The 23179-nt window shown below is 41.5% G+C and overlaps 1 protein-coding gene across 2 annotated transcripts in view; it reads right to left on the bottom strand.

Moving 5' to 3' along the window:
• neto1l (neuropilin (NRP) and tolloid (TLL)-like 1, like) overlaps positions 1 to 23179 on the bottom strand; it is a 61898-nt gene that overhangs the window by 1810 nt on the left and 36909 nt on the right. For both annotated transcript variants that reach the window (XM_070927957.1, XM_070927958.1), the window contains exons 5-10: positions 17871 to 17912; positions 17497 to 17624; positions 9364 to 9446; positions 8418 to 8563; positions 2837 to 2950; positions 226 to 853 (exon numbers count right to left, since the gene is read on the bottom strand). In XM_070927957.1, the coding sequence (XP_070784058.1) occupies positions 226 to 853; positions 2837 to 2950; positions 8418 to 8563; positions 9364 to 9446; positions 17497 to 17624; positions 17871 to 17912 (1141 nt within the window). The remainder of the gene's footprint in view (positions 1 to 225; positions 854 to 2836; positions 2951 to 8417; positions 8564 to 9363; positions 9447 to 17496; positions 17625 to 17870; positions 17913 to 23179) is intronic.

Raw genomic sequence — 23179 nt, 5'->3', positions numbered from 1 at the left:
ATCGAAAAGGTTTTTAATGATAGAAAGGGGGAGAAGGAACAAGGATCAATGCAAAAAAAGAAAAGAAGCTCATCATAATCTTAAAGAAATAATGAGAGGAAGAAGAAGTTAAAATAAGAGGAAAACAAAAATAAATGCAAGTATCCCACACACATTTCAGACATCCCCGTAGTTAACGTTAAAGGGTTGTTGTTCTTTCCTCATCAGAAATCTATGGATACTGACCGCTGTACTGCCTTTTCATGGCGTGAAAGCCGGTGGCTGGTGGTGGGAACTTCTTCCAGGTCGTCATCCAGGTCACATCCATTGTCCGCTGCCTCTTGTGAGTAGCTGTGCTTCATGACCAAGATGCTCCTGCGGTTTCCGGTGGCCGGCAGCAAGGGCCGCACTGCCATGGGCGGCTGCGGAAGGTCTGTGAGCAGGGTGGCGGCCGCTGCGTCTCGCGCGCTCAAGTTTCCGCGGCTCCCTCGTCCACTGAGTGACAGCTGGGATATATGGGCGGAGCCGGGGTTGGAGGAGGAGCCACAGTGGTGATCATGGACGCAGCGTGAGGAGGCACGGCGAAGGGCGTGGTAGTTCTCAAAGTCTTCCGCCAGGTCGACTAAGTCTGCTGAGGCCGCTGCAGCTGTGGTGGCACTCCGTAAAGTACACAGCTCATAGTGAGGCGGCTCGAAGACCTCTTGGAACATGGTGGGGTCAAAGTCCTCACGCCGCAGGATGTACTTTTTGCGTGGCTGCTTGATCTGGACGATGACAGAGACGATGAGGAGGATGAGGACGATGCAACAGGTGACACCAATTATGGTCCCGTTTGTGTTGTTCAGGTTGTCCAGGATGTTGGCTTTCCTCTTCTCTGTACAGACAGACAGCACAACAGAAAGGGAATGTTTATGAGTATATAAACTATATAGCCCTTTAAGATGTCTTGCAAAATGTGTGAAGATGATAACCAACTCTATTCCCAGTTAACTGACCGCTTGATAAACCCCTCGTGCAAGCAGGACTTGTCCAATCATAGCTTAACAACGGCAAGCCTGTCAAACTCTGGATTTCTTTAGGGTCTTTGTAGTAGGTATATAATAGCAACATATTTAAAGAATTTGGATGGTGGTTTCTTTTTCTTAGCCTTTTCAAAACCAAAAATACAAAAGCAAAAGTTTAAGGGATGGATTAAACTGTGTGGGGGTAATTTTATACCCAAAAGTCAAACTTTTTTTGCTTCATGCGCCACTGAGCAAATTTCATAGGAATGAACGGGGCCTTTTTATACATCCATGGGATGAACATGTAGCACAAGCACACTGCGCTTCAATGACTTTAAATGGTTACATTCAGAAGTGTAAAGGTGAAAGGAATAAAACTTGACATTTTACCACTAATGAGGACAAATGTGGCCACTGCGGTGGCCCTGTGCATTACTAGAGCGGAGAGAAGGCGGAAGACAGAGTAACAGGCTGAGAAACATGGCCTCTTCTTGCTGAGTTCTGCACAATTTCAAACTCTGACTGTACTGCACATACAGAATACACAGGCATCTTTGTGTGCAGCTTTTCTATCTGATCTAAAGGAAGGAGGATCTGTGGGGCTGGAAAAAAATAGGAATTAAAGGGAAATTGTACCAGGTGAGAGAGAGTTTGTGTATATGTTTGAAGGAAAAACAAACAAGAACTCAACAGCAAGCCAAGCACAACAGTGAAATGATCATCAAAACCACATTGTATTTATTGACGTGGGAGTTTCAATGGCAGAGGGCTCAGGGAGCTACCGTATAGATCTCATGATATGTACTTGGAATACAGTGATGGGTCATGAAAGGTCAAAGAACAGATGTCTAATTAATTGGCAATATAATGCAGAGAAAACTGGCTCCTCCCCAGAGTCTTCTCACATCTCAGCTAATTATTGGAATGGCATCATATACGAAGATGCTGCAATAAGGGGATCTCAGTTAGAGGTGCAGATAAAGTGCAGAGCTGCAGCGAGACACTGGGGATCAATGTAAAGATCCAGTGGCTTTATCATTCTGAGTGGAGTGAAGGATTGAGCTACAGAGGAAATGAAGACATTGACAGTATCACAAAGTCAGGGAATGCACAGGACCTCGCTTGCTTTGAGGAAACATGGAAACAGGTTAAAATAAAGGCACCTTCAACAAGAAAACAGTGAAGCAAGACATTTCCACCTCATGAGCATTGAACTAGACCCAGAACAGGATCAGTTGAGGGTGAATTCAAATTGTGACCTGTCACATAAAATCTAGTCTTCTAAATTATATAATATTATATATCATTTATTAAATATGACATACATTTTTGAGTATTTCTCTCTAACATGTAATACAGTAATAAAAATAAAACAAGGTATTATATATTCACTATATTATATAACACTCAACAGTGACCAAACAACTGTCTGCAGATAACAAACAAATACTAGAATGGTACAAAAACAATAAAAGCAACTAGGAATAACTATTTTATGAGAAAAAAAATGTATGTTAAAAAATGTAAGTGTGATTAATGCCTGATCAAAAGTCAATGGACTATATTTCACTATGATGTGTGGTTGCTAGGAGTCAATAATAATTGTGTTTAATGGCAGTGCCAGTGATATCATGGAGGGAATACTAATACTGCTTCTAGTAGCAGAACCAGTAGTGGTAGCTACTGCTATCCAATACTATTAGTAGCAGTAGTGAGTGTATCAGGCTCCTACCAAACCACAGCCATTCAGTTCAAACCCACTCAGTCTCCCTGTCTCTCTCCATGGTGCTGAAACATGCAGACGAGTCTCTGCTAGTGTCTCTCTCCATGGTGCTGAAAACATTTCATCTCACCTTTACATTGGTTCTCATCCCAGGGGTAGACACAGTTCTGCATGCCATTGCACACCAGCGTGTTGTTTATGCACATGTTACTGTGACAGAAGAAGGCATCTGCATCACATGGAGCTGGAAAGGAGAGAAAATGAACACAACAGTTTTTGCATTGAGAGCTTTTCGTACTAAAAATAAAGAGATCACATAAATCTACTGCGGTACCACCTTCACTTAACTGAAACTTTGTTCTGTACTTGCTCGCTTGCAATCTAATCAGAAGCTGTGGAAACAGTTGAGTAAAAAGTTAAACTACTTTTTGGTGAATTTCCCGTTATTAACAACAGCAAATGTGTAGGACACTTAGATATGCTGCAGCACAAATCAGTATTTGAAGTACAGCTGAAGAGAGGTTCCAGTGTGCCAGATCTTGAGGAAATAAATTTGGGCGGTCATTCCTCAAATCAGACCTGTTTCCTCCGAACCCATCTGTTCTTCATGAATTTTCATCCTCATCCTCCTCTTCAAACATTTGCAGAGACAACTTGTGGACATGAATGAATTTCTTGGAAGGTATGTGTATGTGCTTGTTTTGTATGTGTGTGTGTGTGTGTGTGTGTGTGTGTGTGTGTGTGTGGAAAGGCATCCATGACATTTCACAATCATCAGCACACATAAGAAACCCCAAACAAATTCTGTCTATTTATGCAAGATGTTGTTTATTTGTGCTCGGTGCACAGCTGTTGTCAACACAAATCTAAACCAGGCCATACACATGAGCATGTCCTCAACCCACAATCCATCATGACAACTGCACTCCTAGCGTGGCCTCTCTGAGACGCGGCACTGCCGTCCACCTTCCTATGACGACAGCACGAGAGGTAGAGCCACCTGTCAGGAGGACATGGTCATAAAACCGGTGTGATAAAGTTATAGGCTCCATCGTAACATATATATATGACCACGGAGCTATGTAATTTAAAGCCAAGGTGCCCTTGCTCTCAACAACCAATCATACTAATGCAGAAGTGAGTTGATTGGCCAATTCACTGCTTCCAACTGTCAATCACAGACAAGCTACCCACAGGCTAAAATAGCTTGTCCTATTTAAACCACAGTGTATAGTGTAATGTCACTGCCACCTGGTAGAGATTTTATTCTAGGATTTATACAGCAGCAGTTATCCCTGGTGGTATTACAGTAGGCAATGGAAACATATGGCAATATTGGATTTAGAGGATGTTTGCATCAGTGTAATGTGATGCGTTTCACTGGTTTAGCCAAAAAGACACATTTTCCCATCTGTCTATATTCATGTATAAAATTGAACAGAATTTCCAGAAAATCAATTGTATTAAGATATATTTCAATATTTCCATATAAAACTTTAGCCATATTGTCCACCCTAGGCAAAATATACACACACAATGTAAGATCCTTTACTTAAGAAAAAGTAGAAATACCCCACGGTATTTAATACTCACTGATGTTATAGCTGGAGGTGGTGGTAATAGTGTTAAAGAATCATCCACAGCAAACACTGACCATTAGTCTACATACTGTCCATTATTCATGAGGTCTTGTGGGAACATATGTGAAGGGTAAAAGTATTTTCATGCCACTTTCAATTTCTGAATGTTCCAAAACGTACTTATTTGCCTCTGACATGTAAATATAATGGATGGCTCTATTTAGATGCTGGCTGTTTGGCAGTGGAGGAGACGTCCTCTCTCTCTCTCTGTATGTCTCTCATTCTCTCTCTTTATCTCTCTCCCCTCTCAACACTGGCACTGGGTACTAAAGCAGCTTGCCAGTGGTATGGCAGAGCTGGGGACTATTTGACAGTGTTACCGCTGTGATGTATGGCTGTTTTCATCCCAGCACTCATCCCAAGTGAATAATAACACACCAAATTAGAGTGACTTATCTCTATCTGTCTCTGTAAGCCATCCTATCTGGGCCTTTGCCAGCATTTCCTGAGTCACATTGGCTCACTGTGTGCGTTCTGATACTCCTCTTCTCATTTTCTCCCGCACCTGTTTCTCTCATTCTTTTTTCTTTCATACAGTATATGCCAAAAACTGTAACAGTTTTTTCTGTGTGTGTTAATAACCAGCAGAGGGAGCCCACTCCTTCTCCTTCAGCTACTGAGTCCTCCCATCTCCTGTACACACACCACAGAGTGAGACCAGACGTTATAAAGAGTGAGATCCACACTAATCTCTTGCGAAATTAATTTCAAGACATTCTGTAATATAAGTGCCCTTTTGCCCACACAGAAACGTTCCCAGTCACTGCTGGAAGCATAAATGAACTCCTAAATGAGTGGCTGATGAAAATAGTCTGGGTGTCCCTGCAGAGGGGGGGGCTCCAGGAGCAAACAGGCTTCTGCAGTGAAGCAACACAAGATTATTGTTTAAATCAAATAACCATTACAGAGCTGTGTTTTGTGTTTTTGTTTTGTTCTATAGTGTAGAGTGTAGTAAGGCCGTTTCTAAGAGATGAGGATGATGTGTCTTTACCCGTATTTTGTCTGATGTGGTCAATGTTGTTTTTGTTTTCCTGGCTAAAGAACCACCTTTTTACAATTGCCTCTTAAAGGCCCTACACTAATATTACTATAAAATTGCTTTAATTTTATCTGTAACTTTTAGCTATTTATTGTTATCTTAATTATTGTAATTGTTATGCAAAGTACTTTGGTCAACACAAATATGCTTTATGAATACATTTAATTGACTTGAAGGGATGGATGAAATTCTGTTTGTATTCTTAGTCAAAATCCTCAGACATGAGTATGAGAAGTTTAATATAGATTATATTGTAAATACACTAGGCAAAAACAGTGGGCTTTGTCAGCAGATTAAGTGGATTACATTTACTAATTTTCATGTAACTAAATCCCAATCCATGGAATTTCTCCAAACCCTGGGTATTGCGAAAGCCATCCATCCATCCATTCAGTACTGCTTCTTATCTTAGTGTATGCTGCTGTACAATGCACTAATATCCTTTCTAATCCCAAAGCAACCAAGATAACAAGTGCACAGAGATGATATAATCTGATCTAAGGCCGAGCGAAGATCCATGTGTTAACAGACATTAGCATACTGTGTTGTTGCATTACAGTACAGAAGCTTTGCAAGAAACGAGAAGTGATGTGTGAAGTGAAGCCGGGGCAAATTTCCATCTGCAACCCCAGAGACGGGTATCTGTTGATGAGGCGTAACAATGCTGACAGCTGAGATGTCACACAAGCACATTTATCACCTAGGACATAATTGCTTCTTGGGTAAAGATGGGCTTTCTTATACTTCAAATTGGTAATCTTACACTGTAGTTTTGCATAGCAGGAGTGTGTGTGTGTGTGTGTGTGTCTGAGCCTGGAAACAGAGCAAGATCAGTGGTATCGGCAGGTGTGAACACAGCGCAGATGATAAAGTTCGATGTTTGCGTTAGGGAGCATTGCCCTCCACATCGGAGCATCTCGCTGGGAATCAACAGCTGTGAATGGTTCTCTAATAGCTACTGGTCCCACTGGGAACCAGCAGCTGTGCACAAACATATAAAGGCTTAGGGCCCACTGTAGCAATGTTTATTGGAAAAACTGCCCTATAAGTTGCAAATCCAGCTAGTGTACCTGTAACAGTACACACACTTACTTGTAGTAGTTACACGGTGTCTTCCTTTCACCTGAGGAGGGGAATTAAATAACGTCTTACTGTATTTCTGTAGTACACAGTGCACATACTACCTCACCAAATTAAAAATACATACGTCGTTTTTTGGTCAGGAAAAGTCAAGAGAAACTTGATGGGAACATTTAATGAACAGACTTCAATGCAACTAAAATACCTGTCTACTCACTGTATGTGTCTAAAATTGATGCACTGAGCAGATATTTCAGTTTCTCAGGGAGCAGTAATATGATCATTCGTCTCTACTATTTGTGCTTCGACAAATCATTGTAGCCTTTTTAAATGTACATAAGATTTACAAGTCATTTAATATAGTTTGGCTCTTAAAATACTTAATAAAGGAGGAAATGTGATTACACTTACTGCAGTACATATACACTGCAGTTTTACCTTGTTTTTCTTTAAACATATGGCGATGCATATTGAAATAAGCTGCCTTACTCCACTACTACCAATGTACTATAATGTGTTTAACTTTTTGAACAAAAGTTGACCTTCTTTACTTCAGACAGCACACTCGACTGAATTACTTGTGCTACTGCTTGTGCTTCCCAGTTCTCTGTTACACCTGTACACAGTCACTGTTGACAGGGTTGGTGCAGTGCTGCTGAGCTGTGGTGGATGCTGCTCTAAAGGCTGAGGTCTGGCTGGGGATCGCCTGAGTGACTTAGGCAGAAGCGTTGCCCCGGCAACAGCACATCCTGGCTCTGCTTGGTGAAAGGGCCTCAACAAAAGGGACACTGACTGCACAACACAAACAACTCCACTGTCACTGCTGTCGCTTATTCTGTAGAAGCTGGCCACTTATCTCTTTGTATCACTACAGTATACACAGACGACCAACATGGACGTGTTCTAGATACGCAAGGAGGGACGACTAACGTCCTTCGCGGTCTGCTGATTCCTTACGTGTGTGGGTGTATTTTATGACATTCAGTAACTCAACCATGAAGGAAAAGAACTCACTTTTAAATAACCATTCTTGGTAAATACACAGTAGAACTGTAAACTATTTTTTTAAAGAAACTCAGGAAATAAATTAAACATAACTCTTGTATTTGAATCATGGTATAATACTATTTATTCTTATTGATTTAATGTTTTTATCTCACCTTGCTTTGAGATTTTCCAAAAATGCAGGTGCAACGTCCAGTAGTGTAGTGGGTGTGTGTGTGGGTGTGCAAGTATGTGCTTGCATCTGTGGCATTAAAATGAATGACATTGACATACTGTATACTCACAAGCCTCAGACCCTCTTCATTCACCTCACTAGTACAAAGAATGCCCTCTGCAACCCCTGTCAAACTACAAGCTCCATCAATGAGAAGCCAGTGAATGAGAAAGAGGAAGACTGTGTGTTTGTGTGTGTGTGTGTGTGTGTGTGTGTGTGTGTGTGTGAATGTCTCCCAGGTGTTGAAAGAAAACGGGTAGATGTCAACATGCTGAAGCTCATCCTGACTTTCCTTTGTCTCAGGCTTTCTCTCTGTCCATTTATCTATCTATTAAGAACAGCACTGTAGTGCTGCAGTGCTGAGCTAAAATCCGCCAATACTGTCATATTCACAATCACCCACAGGCAATATTCCCTATAATGGAATTCATATTCCTTGGTTTTCCACTTGCTGCTGTTTAAACGGTCATAAAACTAAATGGAAACCTCTGACAGCACCTTTCCTATGAACGACATACGATATAACTTGCCATAAATGAGGTTGCTGTGCTTCCATTTTCCTTTAATGGCTACCACTAAAGACCAGACCTGTTTTATTTTGACGTCAATGTTGCTGTCATGGACTAGTGGTCTGATTAATAAAGCTAATTCCCTCAGTAGGTGGGTCATGTTGCAGTAAAAATCCTAAGGATAAATAGCACGTGTGTGAGGATACAGATCTGTTGTGTCTTACGTTCTTGGTAGGTTGTGAAAAGGATGCGGAAGCGGCTCTTGCGGCTGGCCTCATCTGCCCACATGCGGATGACGCCCAGTGTGGAAACCAGCATGATGTCGTTGGCCACAGTGGAGCAGTACTTGCTCTTCAGGTCTTCCACCGAACTGAGACGAGACAGGATGAGATAAGAAGCCATAGCTTATTATCAAGTAGTATGGTTGTTTGCTGTGCATTTAAATGACTCATATTATTGCAGCTTCGGTCATATTTTTAATCCATTATCGTGTGATCACAACTTTATATTCTGGTTATCTCAAGATTACACATTAGATTGTTGGGAAGCTCAGATTTGTTTTTATGCCTTTTGTAGTTAATGATTCACTTATATCCTTATCTCAAGATATCAAATAATGTTTTATTTGATCATAATTTCAATATCTTATTATCTTGAGATTAAAATAAGTTATGGTTTTGCAAGTGAAGTTGCCTTTAAAAGTTGTCTGGCTGTTCTATTAAAGGATTGGTTTGATATTTTGGAAAATACACTTGCTTTCTTGCCGGGAGCTAGATGAAGAGATCGACACCTCTCTCATATCTGTCTGTTCAATGTGAAGCTACTGCCAGAAGACAGTTAGCTTAGCTTAGCACGGACCGTTTGAAAGGTACAATAATATTTCTCCCTCAGTCTGTTACCCAGCAGGTAATGTGAGGCTAGCCTGAAATGAACAGACTCGGACAAACGAACATTATCTTCTCAAAACCATTCATCTTTTGTCATGACATAATTCATTGTTTAAATATTCGCCAGGAAAAGCACAATTGTAATTTGCAAGTTGTTATTTCAAGATAAGGAGATGATTAAGTCATTATCACATGATAAGCCTAAAATTAATGAGTAACTTTGGCCACTTTGAGTCTCTGTATGATTCATCAAAATGAAGGAGAAAGATTAAAAATGTCCCACCTGCCACCATCATATACTGCCACAAAGTTGCGCTTGCATTCATTGGAATTGGCCATCTCGTAGTCAAGGAAACGCAGGTAGATCTGTCCGATGCAAGGAGGCAGAGAGGAGGGAGAATACAAAGAGGAAAAACAGAGATCAACTGAAGAAATTGTTCAAAGGTGAACAAAAGAGAGCAGAGAGGGGTGACAGAAAAGACTCCTATTATGGCCTGTGCATCTTACTCATTATCCCAGTGCCTGATATAGCAGCTCTGAATGAAATAAGACTGACAGACTGCAGCTTGTACAGAATCATTATATACACATATCAAATGAGGACTCAAAGACAGTCTATTAGCTTTAGGCTCATTATCCATATCTGTTGAGATAAAGCATGACACAAAACCTACAACTTTGTTCAACTTGAAGGAGACCTTGGGCATTTTGCTTTGGATGTTCAAGAGAGAAAATGTCATCCACTTACAGTTCAGAGACCCTTTCTTTGAGATTCAGAGATATACAGTATATAACAAAGACTTTCAAACCATGACAGATATATACAGTATATGGACTGTTGTATTACCCTAACAACCCCTTGTCGAGTGAAATATCCACCTTGCTATCCACCTTGACTCCTCACAACAGTGATTCTAGGAGAAACTAACACTTCCTGATTGCTTCCGCATCATTGTCTGTCACTCATTCATCAGGCTGAGATCGGCCAATCACAGCCGTGGTTCTGGTCGACCGGGCACAGCACTTGCCATCATTACGGCTAATGAGAGGACCGCTCCCGAACTGTGACAGGGAAATGTGGCGCTTTAAATGCCCAAAGACGAAAGCTGCAGATGGAGCAGGATAATGGACCTTGCAATGTCAACTCAGCTTCAACAACATGACAAGTGAAATGGATAGGAGGGGGGGAGAACAAGCTAGCCCCAGAGGTCTCATATTGGTGTCAATAATCTTCCATCTCATAAGGATTTGTCATATTCAGCCACTCTTTTCTGTATATTGGCTTTGTCACAAGAATCAGGACAGTTTTTTGTCTTCCATGCTGCAATACTGGAACGAAATACTACTCAATGTCACTGCTAGCTTCACAATGCAAAGATGAATGTGCGTATATATATATGTCATATATACTGCGCATGGGGAGTATGTGCCCTTCCTAAAATGAATTTGTCACATGGACTCGTATTGATATTAATGTCTTAATCTCTGCAGGGAGGGCTGGAAGATGGACGAGGCTCTGAAGGCAGTTTCTTAGCAGACGTCACTGTGGAGTGCTGTTGTGGTCTCTTCAATACAGTATGGATTTCCAGCACAGTGCATTTAAATGTGATCGAAGGATTGAGATGGTGTATATTAAAAGTTGCTTCTTGACAGAGTGGGTGAACTCAGGGAGACATAGTAATTAGGTCAGTGATGTGAGAGGAACGCCACTTGACATTATAGGCAGTTGCATTAAAAAAAATGCTGCTAAAAATGTTTTTTTCAGAAATATGAAGAATTTAGGATTTGAAGAAATCTGTCAGCAATCCCTTACACTAAGAACAAGTTAAAGTTATGGGTGGGGGATGTGAAAATGGCTCCATTCCATGCGGCATGTTGCCAAAGAAGTCTGATTTAATGTGTTATTGTCAAGGTTAAGGTTATGGTTAGGTGCTCTTGGCCAACTTTGTCTCCATTTGTTTTAGAGTTCAAGGGGCCAATAATGGGGAAAAGTACCTATAAGCATGTTAATTAGGTCACTTGGCCCACTCATTGTACCGTCCGCCAAATTAGACATGAAGTTCTCCACCCACAGCACAAAGAATGCAGTTAAAGCAGCAGTCTGTAACCAATAAAAGTGAATTCAATCAGGGGAGACTAATGACAAATACAAAACATTGTTGATAAAGTGTCCATTCAACTTTTTGAATAGACTTAATTTGGTGGTAATGGCTGATTAAACTACAATCATTAAATAGCATAATCCCCCAGCTTGACTGATCAGACCTGGATGGAGTCATGAGGCTGCTGCTGGTGTTTGGGAAGGTGGTGGCTCAACATCTGCTGCATGGCTTGAAACAAGATTTCGTACAAGACATTCGTGGTTCTGAGACAATGAATCTTACACTAACCATGTCCCTTGTTCTTGAACGTATCTGTAATTTTCAGCATTTAGCTGCACTTTCGACTTTTAATGTGCTCCCTTTCAGCTCCACTTGTTTTCTTTCCCTCACTTGCACTGATCCACAGACTGTTCCTCTAGCACCACCATGACATTGACATTTGTGGTTTTGACTTAAATGTCTCAACACTAATGCACTAGTACATCATTTGCTATGTGGTTTCAGGCAATGCATAGTCTGTCTGATTAAACTTAGTCAACTGTTCACAACTTATAAGAGCTCTCCATTAACATCAATGATGAGCTGCAGTTGTGGATGGCTCCTGATGCAGTTTCACAAGATTCCTGTCGCTGTATCTAGAAACAACACAAACACAGCTCACTGAATCTAGTTATTGGGCACTTTACCTAGAAGATAAGCACCAGGGATGAAAGTGTGAAATGTAAAACCTGCAACACAGACAGAAATGCAGCTTCTGGACATGGCTACCACTGCAAGTGCTGATAGTTGCAGGCTAAACTTGAAAGCGTTCCAATTATTGTTATTTGGCGGAGGAGGGCAACACAGTGATAAAAGAAAAAAGCCTTTACACTATGCCGCCATATACACCCTTTTATGCTGTAAAAGATGACAGCCTTATGGTCTTTGGATCAAAAATGTATGATTTGTACTACATGAAATGGGTTAAATGGTATCACAGACTGCAATCGTTTCCATTTCGCTCGCGTCCTGCTGAGTTTAAGCATGAAAAAAAAAAAACTGCAACTCTTCATGCCTGTGATATCTTTGCTCAAACTTTCCATTCACAAAAGCAATGCCTAGAAGCCGGTGACTAGATTTGACTGGAAAGGCGATCAATAGGGCCTCATTATGCGAGGGAGACATGCACAAACCCAACAGAGAGATAAATAAAAAGCTTTTCATGTTATTTTTCTACAGCTGTTGTCGCTGAACTCCTGTAACTGACCAATGATGAAGAAAAATCAGAGTGCAGATGGCAACACAAAGCCAAATCACGGCAATAGATCAGATAGATACAATCACCAATTTGAAAGAGAGAGAGATTGGCTCCAGCAGGAAAACAGGCTGCCTCTTCATTGATTCTGCAGCGCCCAATAATGATGCAGAATCCATCACTGACTGAGGAAGAATATGTTCCCACTGTCACTAAAAGGTGCCTGTAACAGTGTCCGTGCTGTTCATTACAATCTGAATGAATGTCCATATTTTGGCCATTATCTTCATGGAAGGATACAGAAGGTGTCCGACAGTGCAGGTAGGTGTGGTGGGAAACAGACAGGACACAAATGATGTCTGTGGAAAAATGCAGTAACTGTTATGAGTAAACGTGTGGCAACTGAAAATATTTTCTACAACTAACAGCTGAATTTGGACAGCTGTCCAAACAGAAAAACCAAGAAGAAATGTAACAAGAAAAAAGCAGACTGCACTTAACAAGAGTTGTTGTTTTGTAAAAGTTAGTCTCTAATTCTTTTAATTAAAGCATCGATTATCGCTTTATCCATCCTAATTTACTCACTAGTTAAGTATGTCTTGCACACACGCGTATGTTAAAGGTGATATTGTGTTGCACAGGCTCGCCACTAACTGCATGTTGTTGGGTTTTTTTTTTACGTTACTTTGGAAACCAATAAAAGTTAATTAATTTGGAGGTTGTTTTTGGGAAATCTATTTTTAGGAAAAGCTGAAATTAAAATGACACATGGTGGTGTAAAGCAATCACTTTATGGGAGTAAAATTGGTGCAGTGCTGTCACTTCTGGCAACAACACGTAGTCATTATTGCTTTCTTTACCTTTCAGGCCACCCCTCTCTTTCTGCCATCTGCCGCCTCACCCCTAAACTTCATCCCTATACATTTAGATCCACGATAAAATGCATTATTAAGTACATCTTTCCCTTATCCCCTCCTTTCCCATTTTTCCTCCTCCACTGTTCTCCTCTCCTCCCTTCTCTCTGGAGTGCTCCGGTGCAGTCTAATTAGAGCCTCCGGTATAGGATGTCATTATCTCTCTGCTGTTTCTGGCACACTGGGTACAGTGCAGTACTGTATCAGCATTGGGAAATGAAAGCCGCAGCACAACTTCACGCACGCACATACACAGTGACGGGGAGATGGCATCCTCTGCATCTCCTTCACTGCAGTAACATGTGAGCATGCATGTGTGTGTTTTCAGAAAGAGAGGAGAAACAGTTTTTTTATATTTCATATGTAACTGAGTGTGAACAGTGCTGATGGAGGTGAGAGCTTCAGGACTGTGTGTGACTAAAGATGGATTTGTGCTAAAAAAATGTATTTGCCGCCTTGTCTATCAGTGCCAATGACTGTCAGCCTTTGGCCCATGACTTTCCTTGTGAGACGCTCCTGCAGGGCGAAATATGACACTGATTCAGACCAAGTCAAATACATCATACTGCCAGGCTCGCTCACTGTGTCGCTCTTTCATGCTCAGACACAGCCTTAGCCTCACACACACATATGGCATGAATGCGACGCACGCAAAATTGACTTATGGGCCTCTTTGGTGCTGTAGCAGGGATGTACTGGCTGACTTACGCACACTACACTTAGAGGGACTGAGGAATCAATGCTTCTTTTCTGAATCGACCATAGTGGCCAGGGTCCCTCCTAATACCTGTTCCAATGTTACTTATTGTATGGCTCCACATGAGCGCTGATGATGACGAGAATGGCCGTAGGTGGATGACACAGTCTCATGGTTCCTGTGGCCTTGGGGCTTAAAGTAGCTGAATCTGAAGGGCATTTCTGAAGGGAAACGAGGGCATTAGCAAGAAATATGTGACCCTGAAGAATATGTCAGATAAGAGCCAAGCAACCGCTGTGGCCATGAATCACAGTCGCACCAATACTATCAGCCAGTCACATCATAAGCCAGTGTGTGTGTACAGTACTGCTTGCAGCACAGTATGAAAAACCTGTGTGAAAAACTACTATGAACCAAATCACAGTTTTCATCAGGGATGGAACAAAGCTTTCCCTAATGTGGACTGTGTGACTTTAAAAAGAGCTCTATGGTGGCCACAAAAAGCAAAGATAACATCTTGTAACATCAACAGTCACTGAATTAGTGAAACAATGCTCATACAAAAATATACAAATGAAATTCACATAAGTAAATGAGAAATGGGAAAAAGAGAATATAAGACAAGATGTAAATAGTGCAAAAGTTAAAATATAGGAAAAATATTGAATATATACAAAATATAATATAATATAATATAATATGAAATATAATTCTGAGGTAGACTGGAGTTATGCAGTAATTTGGAAAATGTATGTGCTTAGTGAGAACCGGCTTTGTACAGGTAAGAACAGAATGTACAGGTATGCACATAAATATATATACTGTAATGGTTTGCACACAGTATCGTAGAGTCCGTGTCTTGGTTTTATGTCCTGGTTTTATGATGGTGTTGGTGTGGTGAGTCCAGGTCAGGTCCTCGCTGATGTGAACACAGAGGAACCTGAAGCTGCTGACTCTCTCCGCTGTAGTCCCACTGATGGAGATGTGGTGTTCTTCTCTCGCTTCCTTTGGTTTGCTGACGTTAGGATGGAGGTTGTGTCCTGGATGTCAGGGCTCTGACCTCCTCTCTGTGATCAGGACGATGACGGTTGTGGCGTCTGCAAACTTGATGATGGTGTTGGAGCTGTGTGTGGCCGCGCAGTCATGAACAGGGAGTACAGGAGAGGGCTGAGCATGCAGCCCTGAGGGGCGCCAGTGTTGAGAGTCAGGGTGGAGGATGTGATGCTGCCTATCCACACAGCCTGGAGTCTGCCCGTCAGGAAGTTCAGGATCCAGTCACGATGTTGAGCCCAAGGTCTCTGAGCTTGGTGACGAGCTCGGAGGGCACAATGGTGTTAAATGCTGAACTATAGTCAATGAACAGAATTCTCATATATGTGTCCCTGTGGTCCAGCTGGGAGAGGGCAGTGTGGAGGGCTATGGCAATGGCATTGTCCGTTGATCTATTTGGTCTGTATGCAGATTGAAGTGGGTCCAGTGAGTCAGGGAGGGAGGACATGATGAAGGTTTTGACTAACCGCTCAAAGCACTTTAATTCAATTCAATTCAATTATGTTTATATAGCGCCAAATCATAACAGGGCACTTTTCATATAGAGCAGGTCTAGACTGTACTCTTTAAATTACTATTTACAGAGACCCAACAATTCCCACCATGAGCAAGCACTTGCCGACAGTGACAAGGAAAAACCTTTTAACAGGCCGAATCCTCGAGCAGAACTAGGCTCTTCGTGGGCGGTCATCTGTCATTTAGGCAGAGGGTTTTGGACTTTTTGCGGACAGGGACAATAGTGGTCTTCTAGAAACATGTGGGGGCTACAGAAGATGTTCAGTTCATCTGGGAGAGATGCAGACATTATCTTAGCACTGCTGGTTTTGCTTTTGAAGTCTGTTATGGTTCTCAGTCCAGCCCACATGTTTCTAGAGTTGGAGCCCTGGCAGTTAGACTCCACTTTGTCTCTATATTGTTTCTTAATACTGCTAATAGCTCTCCGGAGCGCACACCTGGACTTCCTGTATTCATCCAGATGGCCTGAGTTGTAGGCGTCAGTCTGTGCTTTAGGTTTTACTTCTCCATTAACCCAGGGCTGAATGTCTGCACAGTAATCCTCAGTACAACGTCAACGATAAATTTGCCGATGTAGCCAATGACCAAGTGTATGTGTTAATGTCGGTGTCCTGAAACACACTAAAGCAGTGACGTAACGCAGAGTCTGATCGGTCGGAGCGCTGCTGAAGTTGGTTGCAATCTGCAACCTCACTGCTAGATGCCACTAAATCCTACACACTGGTCCTTTAAGCCATTTTGACATAAATTTCAGGTCTATTTCACCTCACTATTTACAACTACAATATTATAAATGTGACCAGACCCTTTAAACCCTCAAAAGGCAAGGCTCATAGTACTTTCTGTCCTTGAATGAATTTTTCTAACCATAAAAGTCAAAGTAAAAATGTGGCCGTATTCTAATAAATCAAACGCACCAAGAAGAGGGCCAACACTATTTCAGCAGTAGATTTACAAAAGTTATGGAATGGACTGTGTATGTGTGTATATGATCAAGCCAAATGGACTCATGTAAGGAGTTATAGCATTTGTACGCGGCTTTTTCCCTCATTGCTGCTCTACCCTCAGGAAACGTTTAATCCTGTAGCATTAATGCAGCACGGGTACCTCTGGTAGATAAAAAAGCATGTCTAGTGTGTGTTAGGGGATGTAGCAAAGCTGTGAATGTGCATGTGTGTGTGGATCTATGTCATTATTTGTATATGCATGCAGGGCAGCGTGGAGAACACTGGCAGAGAAAACAAAAACTGGTTGTAGCAGGCCTCAGGGTCAAACTGCATGGCAACACTGTTTTATCAGCACTAACGCTCCTTCCCTCTCTCTGTCTGTCCGGTCTACCCCCGCTCCCCTCCCCCTCCCCCTCCCCCTCCCTCTCCCTCTATCTCCTTCCATCCCTCCATTCCTCTTGGCAACAGCTTGCTGATTAAAAAAAATGGCCCTGACCCCGAGTAAACCCTTCTGCCTATCTGTCTGACCCTAGAAGGGGAACAAGTCCCCCCCAACCACGAACACTCACATTGGGATACTGCTGACAGCTGCAGACAAACCCACATGCAATATCAAAGCTTCCTGATGCAACCCCTGATTTTACTGCCTGAGTGAAGGAATGCTGAATGGAAACAGCAAATTAATAAGAAAAAATGCTCAATATCTCTAGAGTCTTGAATCTGAAGCCGAACATTTCTTCGAGGAATGAGGACAGACAGTATTTGTAAAAAGAACGACAGTCTTGCAGCATCTATTTTTCTTGTTGATTTGTTGTCTGACGTAACTGTGTTCGACTGTCATCAACCCAGCTGATGGGAACACAATTTCATTTCCATTTTATTTCATGTGACATTTCAACATTTGGCAGTAAATCTATTTCACAGTTGGGAATGGGAGCGTAGCTTATGTCACTAACCTTGGAGCGCGGCGGAGCACGGATGTACCATTTACAGTCAACGGCCTCGGCGACGTCAGCCTTCCCGTCTCTGGTGATCTGATGGGACTCAACGATACCTTCTGGACCAACCATGTCATACTGACAGGCTGAAACACACGCATATGCATAAACACACACAAACATGCACACACGTATACACATGTGCAGTTCAAGCAAACACACATGGACTCACAGTTACCACACAGGAACACATATGTAAAACCACAGCATAAGTAGGCTTTACTGAGATAAAAAGAGCACTGAGAGAGAGAGTGAATGTGAACAACAAGTGAGACAGAAAGAGAGAAAGAAAGAAACAGAGGCAGAAAGAGAGAGAGAGGGAGTATACCTACAGGGCAGGGGTGGGGGTACTCCCAAGTCTGCAAAGTCCGGATCTGAGGAGAGAGCAGAAGAGGGGTGGGGGCATTCATTTTTAATACATGATTACAAACTCAGGATCCTCACAGAGGCAAAAACAACCAGGTGTAACAATGTACTGATCAGTACAAATTGCTGCCCTCATTCACTAAATTATTTTGGCATCCTTAAATGCTTCGATGCTCTCTCTTCTTTGCAGTCGCCTAGAAGAAACCTGTTGACATCAGCATGCTAATGCTCACAATGACAATGCTAACACACTGATGTTAAGCAGGTGGGATGTTTACCATGCTCATCATCTTAGTTTAGCATGTTAGAATGCTAACAACATAGCATGCTTATAGTAATAAGCACAGAGTACAGCTGAGGCTGATGGGAATGTAATTTGTTTTTTAAGTATGTAAGCATAAATCAAAGTACTGGCTGGCACTGCATGAAAAGTCAGAGAATCACCAAAGTTGATCATGTGGGGGGTATGAATGTCTGTACCAAATTTAATGGCAATCCCTCTGATAGTTGTTGAGATATTTCAGTCTGGACGAAAGTAGTGGTGCTAAGAATCTCTGTGTAAAAGTCACCTCCCGCCGTATGTGAAGTCTGTGAAAGTACAGTGCATTTAATGAAAACCTAATTTTTGACCAAAAAACACAGAATCAGAACTCTAAATTACTCTTTGGCTAACCAATATAGAGAATAAGCTCACCAAAGTCTCCCCACTCTTCTAAAATGATGTAAATGCCCTCATTAGAGCTACATTAGTCAAAATCTGGTATCAACTAAAATTTACTGGCAATTAAGGCTTTGCAAGCAAATTTAGAGGATCAAGGTCAAACTCTTGTGCAGTAGATGTTCTCTTGGGGTTTTATTCCACATGCTAATCAGTAGAATATGCAGCTGTACTTTACAGCAACTTTGACAGTAATTTGGTTTAATTAGGTTTAGTATAATAAGACCAGATACATTTTCTGAGACAAAGTAGCTGTGAAAACCATTGGTAAACGCAGAGGAGAGAGGGTTTTGAAAGCAAGACGGCAGTTGTATTCTGGGGGAATAACAGCCGGTCCAATGAAAAGCGTACGACAGTAAGGTCACTGTTGACTTATTGACCCTGTCTCAATAAGAATACAACAGGGATAATGTTTTTTTTGGACTGACATACTAAATATGAGTAAAAACTCCTCTGAGTTCACCAAGTCTTATCTCTGTTCCCTTTTGCAGCGTCAGAACAAAACAGAACTAAAGCTTAACAGAGATAAATGGAAGAGCAAAAACATTCAAAATGGCCTTAAGAAAGGTTTCAGAAATGTTTTTAGCAGACCGTTGGGGACTGTGAATCTAATCCTTAACCAAACTTTTACACACTGAGAATAAAAACTTTAACAAAGCCAAGCTGAGGCCATACGTTTTGTCAGCTAAATAAGATAAGGGAAGCGTCGGGTAAAGTTTTGAAAGTCAGCTTGAAGCGAAAAGGTTTTATGCAGTTTTTTTCTGTATAATGTTGCAATAAATTACATCAACAAGCGCGGCCTCGCCGAGGTGTGTTACCTCGTCTTGCTAGTGAAACATCACAGTCTTGTCTCTTATCCCCAAAGATTCACTATCACTCCTCAGATGACTTCACACCAGACAGAAATTGACTCTTGAACAATCTCTGCTGTTTTTCCACGTCATCATTTCTGTGTGTGTGTGTGCTTATGTAGGGACGTTTGTCTTTTACTCTCGCAGTATGTCAGATATACCAGCTTCTAAAGCCTAAATGCCTTTGAAATTAAGGTGAATTGTAATCAGAATTCAGTTTTACAAGGACTAAAGAAATGATTTTATTGTTAAGAGCCTTCCTGTTATTTATTCAAAACTTATACCAAATAGTCTAATTTTTCAATACAATACAAGGAAATCATAGTGAAAACTATTAAAGTAGTCACAGGATAATAGTTTTTGGACTAATTTCTGAGCTGGAATCCCACTATAATGGCACGGCATGTCACCTTGTCGCCATGCTGACACGTGGCATTATGTTTGAAATAAAAAACTCCACAGTATGAAATGCATTCCTGCTGATTCCATTTTATTCCAGGATAGTGACAGAGCAGTTGTGCTTTCAAAGACATGCCGTTAGCTATGAGCTCTGGGCTGCATTCATTTGAGGACAGAGCCTGCGGAAATAGGAAACACATTCACATTAAATCTGATTGTTCCTTGCCAAATCGAGACATGGCTACCACTGACTGAGCTCAGTGTGGAAAATGAGGTCTGATTGCACAGCGTGAACACCATGCCTAAATGTCAAAGTTTTTTGTCTGTCTGTATGCCCTAATTTTTCTGTCTAGACATGAGTCAGAGTTTCAGAGTGTGTGTGTACACCGGACCTGAGGAGCAAGTCCCATGCATCTGGCAACGCTGCATGCCTGGTGACAGGACACCGCGAATGAAACGGTGGGTGAGGTAGGAAGAGCATTCGCTGTGTTTGATGATGACACTCGTTGCATAAAACCTATAATCAAAGGAGAGAGATTCTTGGCCCGATTTCGGTGGTGGGGATTCAGAAGAGGTGAACCTCCCCTTATGGTGGAAAGAAAAAGAGCCTGTGACAAATCTTGCAAGGCTGCAGAAAACCCTCTCTCCTCTGCGCTTTCAATACCAACCGGGACATAGTAAAACATTCATGTGAACACAAAAGCAGCCAGGAGAGCTACTTAGAGGCTACTCAAGAGCTTCTCCTGAGGCTTTCACTACAATTCCCTCCCGATTAATTGCTTTCAACTAAGGCTCAAATGATCCTATCTATAAAAAGCTGAATGTGGAGTACTGTGCAATTTAAAAATACAAGTGGTTCCTTTGGCCTTGGACAGCTAAGTGGTAGTGAACAACTTCTTTTTGGTCTTTTGGGGAAAACAACGCTTTGCTAGTACAGTTCAAACAAATCCACCCACATGACCTCCCTCCATCTGGTAACAGAAAGTGACTTTTTCATTTCAAGAGCAAAACACACACATCTACTGTGATTTCTCCTCTGTTAGTTCCCACAGAAGAGAATCAAAGCTGTCCAGCCTCTTTCTTTTTTCAGACAAATGCACAGACAATATTGATTTCACTCATAAATATGACTCATTAATTTTGTTGAACACATGTGACACTATTTGAGTGAGACAGCACATAAGCAACTGCTTATCATTTTTATCGATTAATCAACAATCCAAAACCCAAAGATATTCAACTTAGTACTATAAGACCTAAAAAACAAATCATTTCAGATGTAAGCCTTTTTTAAGAGATAGTTTGACCTTTTGAGAAATAGGCTTGTTCTCTTCTCTGCTGAGAGTTCAATGGGAAATTTGACACCACTTTCATATTTGTTCGGTAAATATGAAGCTAGGACAAGGAGACGTTAGCTTAGCTTAGCATTAAGACTGGAAACGAAGGAAAAAGCTAGCCTGGCTCTGTCCAAGAGTAAAAAAATAAAATAAAATCCACCTACCAGCACATCTAAAGCTCACTTATTGAAGCGCTACATCTTGTTTGTTTAATCTGTCTGGCAAAGAAACCACACAGAAGTCCAGTGCATAACAACCATAAAACCACAACTTTTTGGATTAAACAAACAAGATACAATGTGTGTAATATGTTATTTTGTGAGAGTTAGAGTTGGTGGTGAGCGGATTTTGTTACCTTAAGACAGAGCCAGGCTAGCTGTTTCCAGTCTTTATGCTCAGCTAAGCTAACCATCTTCCAACTGCATGTTTAACATACAGACACAAGAGTGATATCAAACTTTTCATCTGCAGCAAGCAGGTAGGCAGGCAGGAAAGCAGACAGGAATGAGGGATGAGAAAATCAAAGTGGAAGACAGTTAATGAAACAGTGACCTTCAGGTCATCTGTGCTGGTTGCGCCAGAGATTTATTATTGGGCTTTGGCATCACTTAACCCACCACGATCACAAGGCCAAGCAACCTCAGAGGAAGAGATGCATGGTGTATGCAGGCACACACACACACACACACTTTTGATAAAGGCTATTCTTAACATAGCAACAACGGTCCAACTAACAGGCTGCTATGCCTATAAATGCTTCTCGTGCGACCCTTGACCTTTTTAGACTCTGGCTCCTGAATTTCAATCAGGTGGGTTCCATCCCCGCCGCCATCAATCACCTCCTCTCCTTGCCCTCCTTGATTAATCGATTCAATCAATTACATGGATTGATAAAATGATTGATGAGCTATATAAAGTATGTGTACTCTTTCCCCAGCGTGCGATTTAACCTTGTTATTTAAAAGCTGGATGCCTCAGCTCAGTTACAGTATATAATGTTTGATTACAGGGTGAACACGCAACTTCAAAAGCATCACTGTATGTTGCTACACTGAATGATAAATACCTAACATACCACAGTGAGCACACAGACATTTCACCACAGCATACTCTGTATGTGCTGCCATTGTATTCACACTGCAGCTTCTCTATAGTGCTTGCTTGTCTCCACTGCATTGTATAAATGCCGTCGCCTGAGTGAGCTGAATTCAGAGCACATCCACACATGGCCACACCCTCTCCTCTCTTCATAAAGCTCGATTAAGTGTGCAATCTTCTGGGATTTACTGTGTTTACCCTTTGCAACACAGAAAATGCTCACTTTAAAGCCCCGGACTTTAAGTTGCCCTACAGCACTGTTCATGCACATATTGAGCTCTTCAAAGAGCAGAACGCTGTCGTAATCCTGACAAAAAAAAAAAATATATACTCCCACCAATGTACAGTAGGTGTATACCTGTATATGAAAGCACTGCTAGAAAAACCAGAGAGATTCACAGAGGCAGAGCAGGAATTTACAGAAGTTATGTGCAAATGCCCCCAGAAGAAAACGCGAGCAGCTTGCAAATGCCAGCTCAAATTTGCTCATCACATTGCTTCAAAAACATGTTTATAATGCTAGCAGCGAGGCAATGGTAATTCAGTTTGGCAGCCAGACACAAAAATAATCATTAGGAATTTGTTCTAGTAAGAAATTCTGAAACAAATGATGAGTAGGCCCTGATTAGCCTCTGTTTGACTGTGTAGTGGGAAATGTCCTGTATTGAGAAAGGATAGACACACACACACACACACAAATGAAACAGAGCATTGCACAGCTGTCAACAGATTTGTAGTAACTGTACAATCCCAGAGGTATTGTATTGCTCTTTATAATACAGGCACAGAACTATGTTTTATTAATGAGACACAATACGTCTCATTTGGAGTTGAACATTAGGCTCCATTGCTACATATCCCTTCAGTATCAG

The sequence above is a fragment of the Enoplosus armatus genome, chromosome 21 (assembly GCF_043641665.1).
Source record: "Enoplosus armatus isolate fEnoArm2 chromosome 21, fEnoArm2.hap1, whole genome shotgun sequence".
Classification (NCBI taxonomy): domain Eukaryota; kingdom Metazoa; phylum Chordata; class Actinopteri; order Centrarchiformes; family Enoplosidae; genus Enoplosus; species Enoplosus armatus.
Note: the sequence above shows the minus strand (reverse complement) of the source record. Positions and strands in the feature narration are given on the sequence as shown.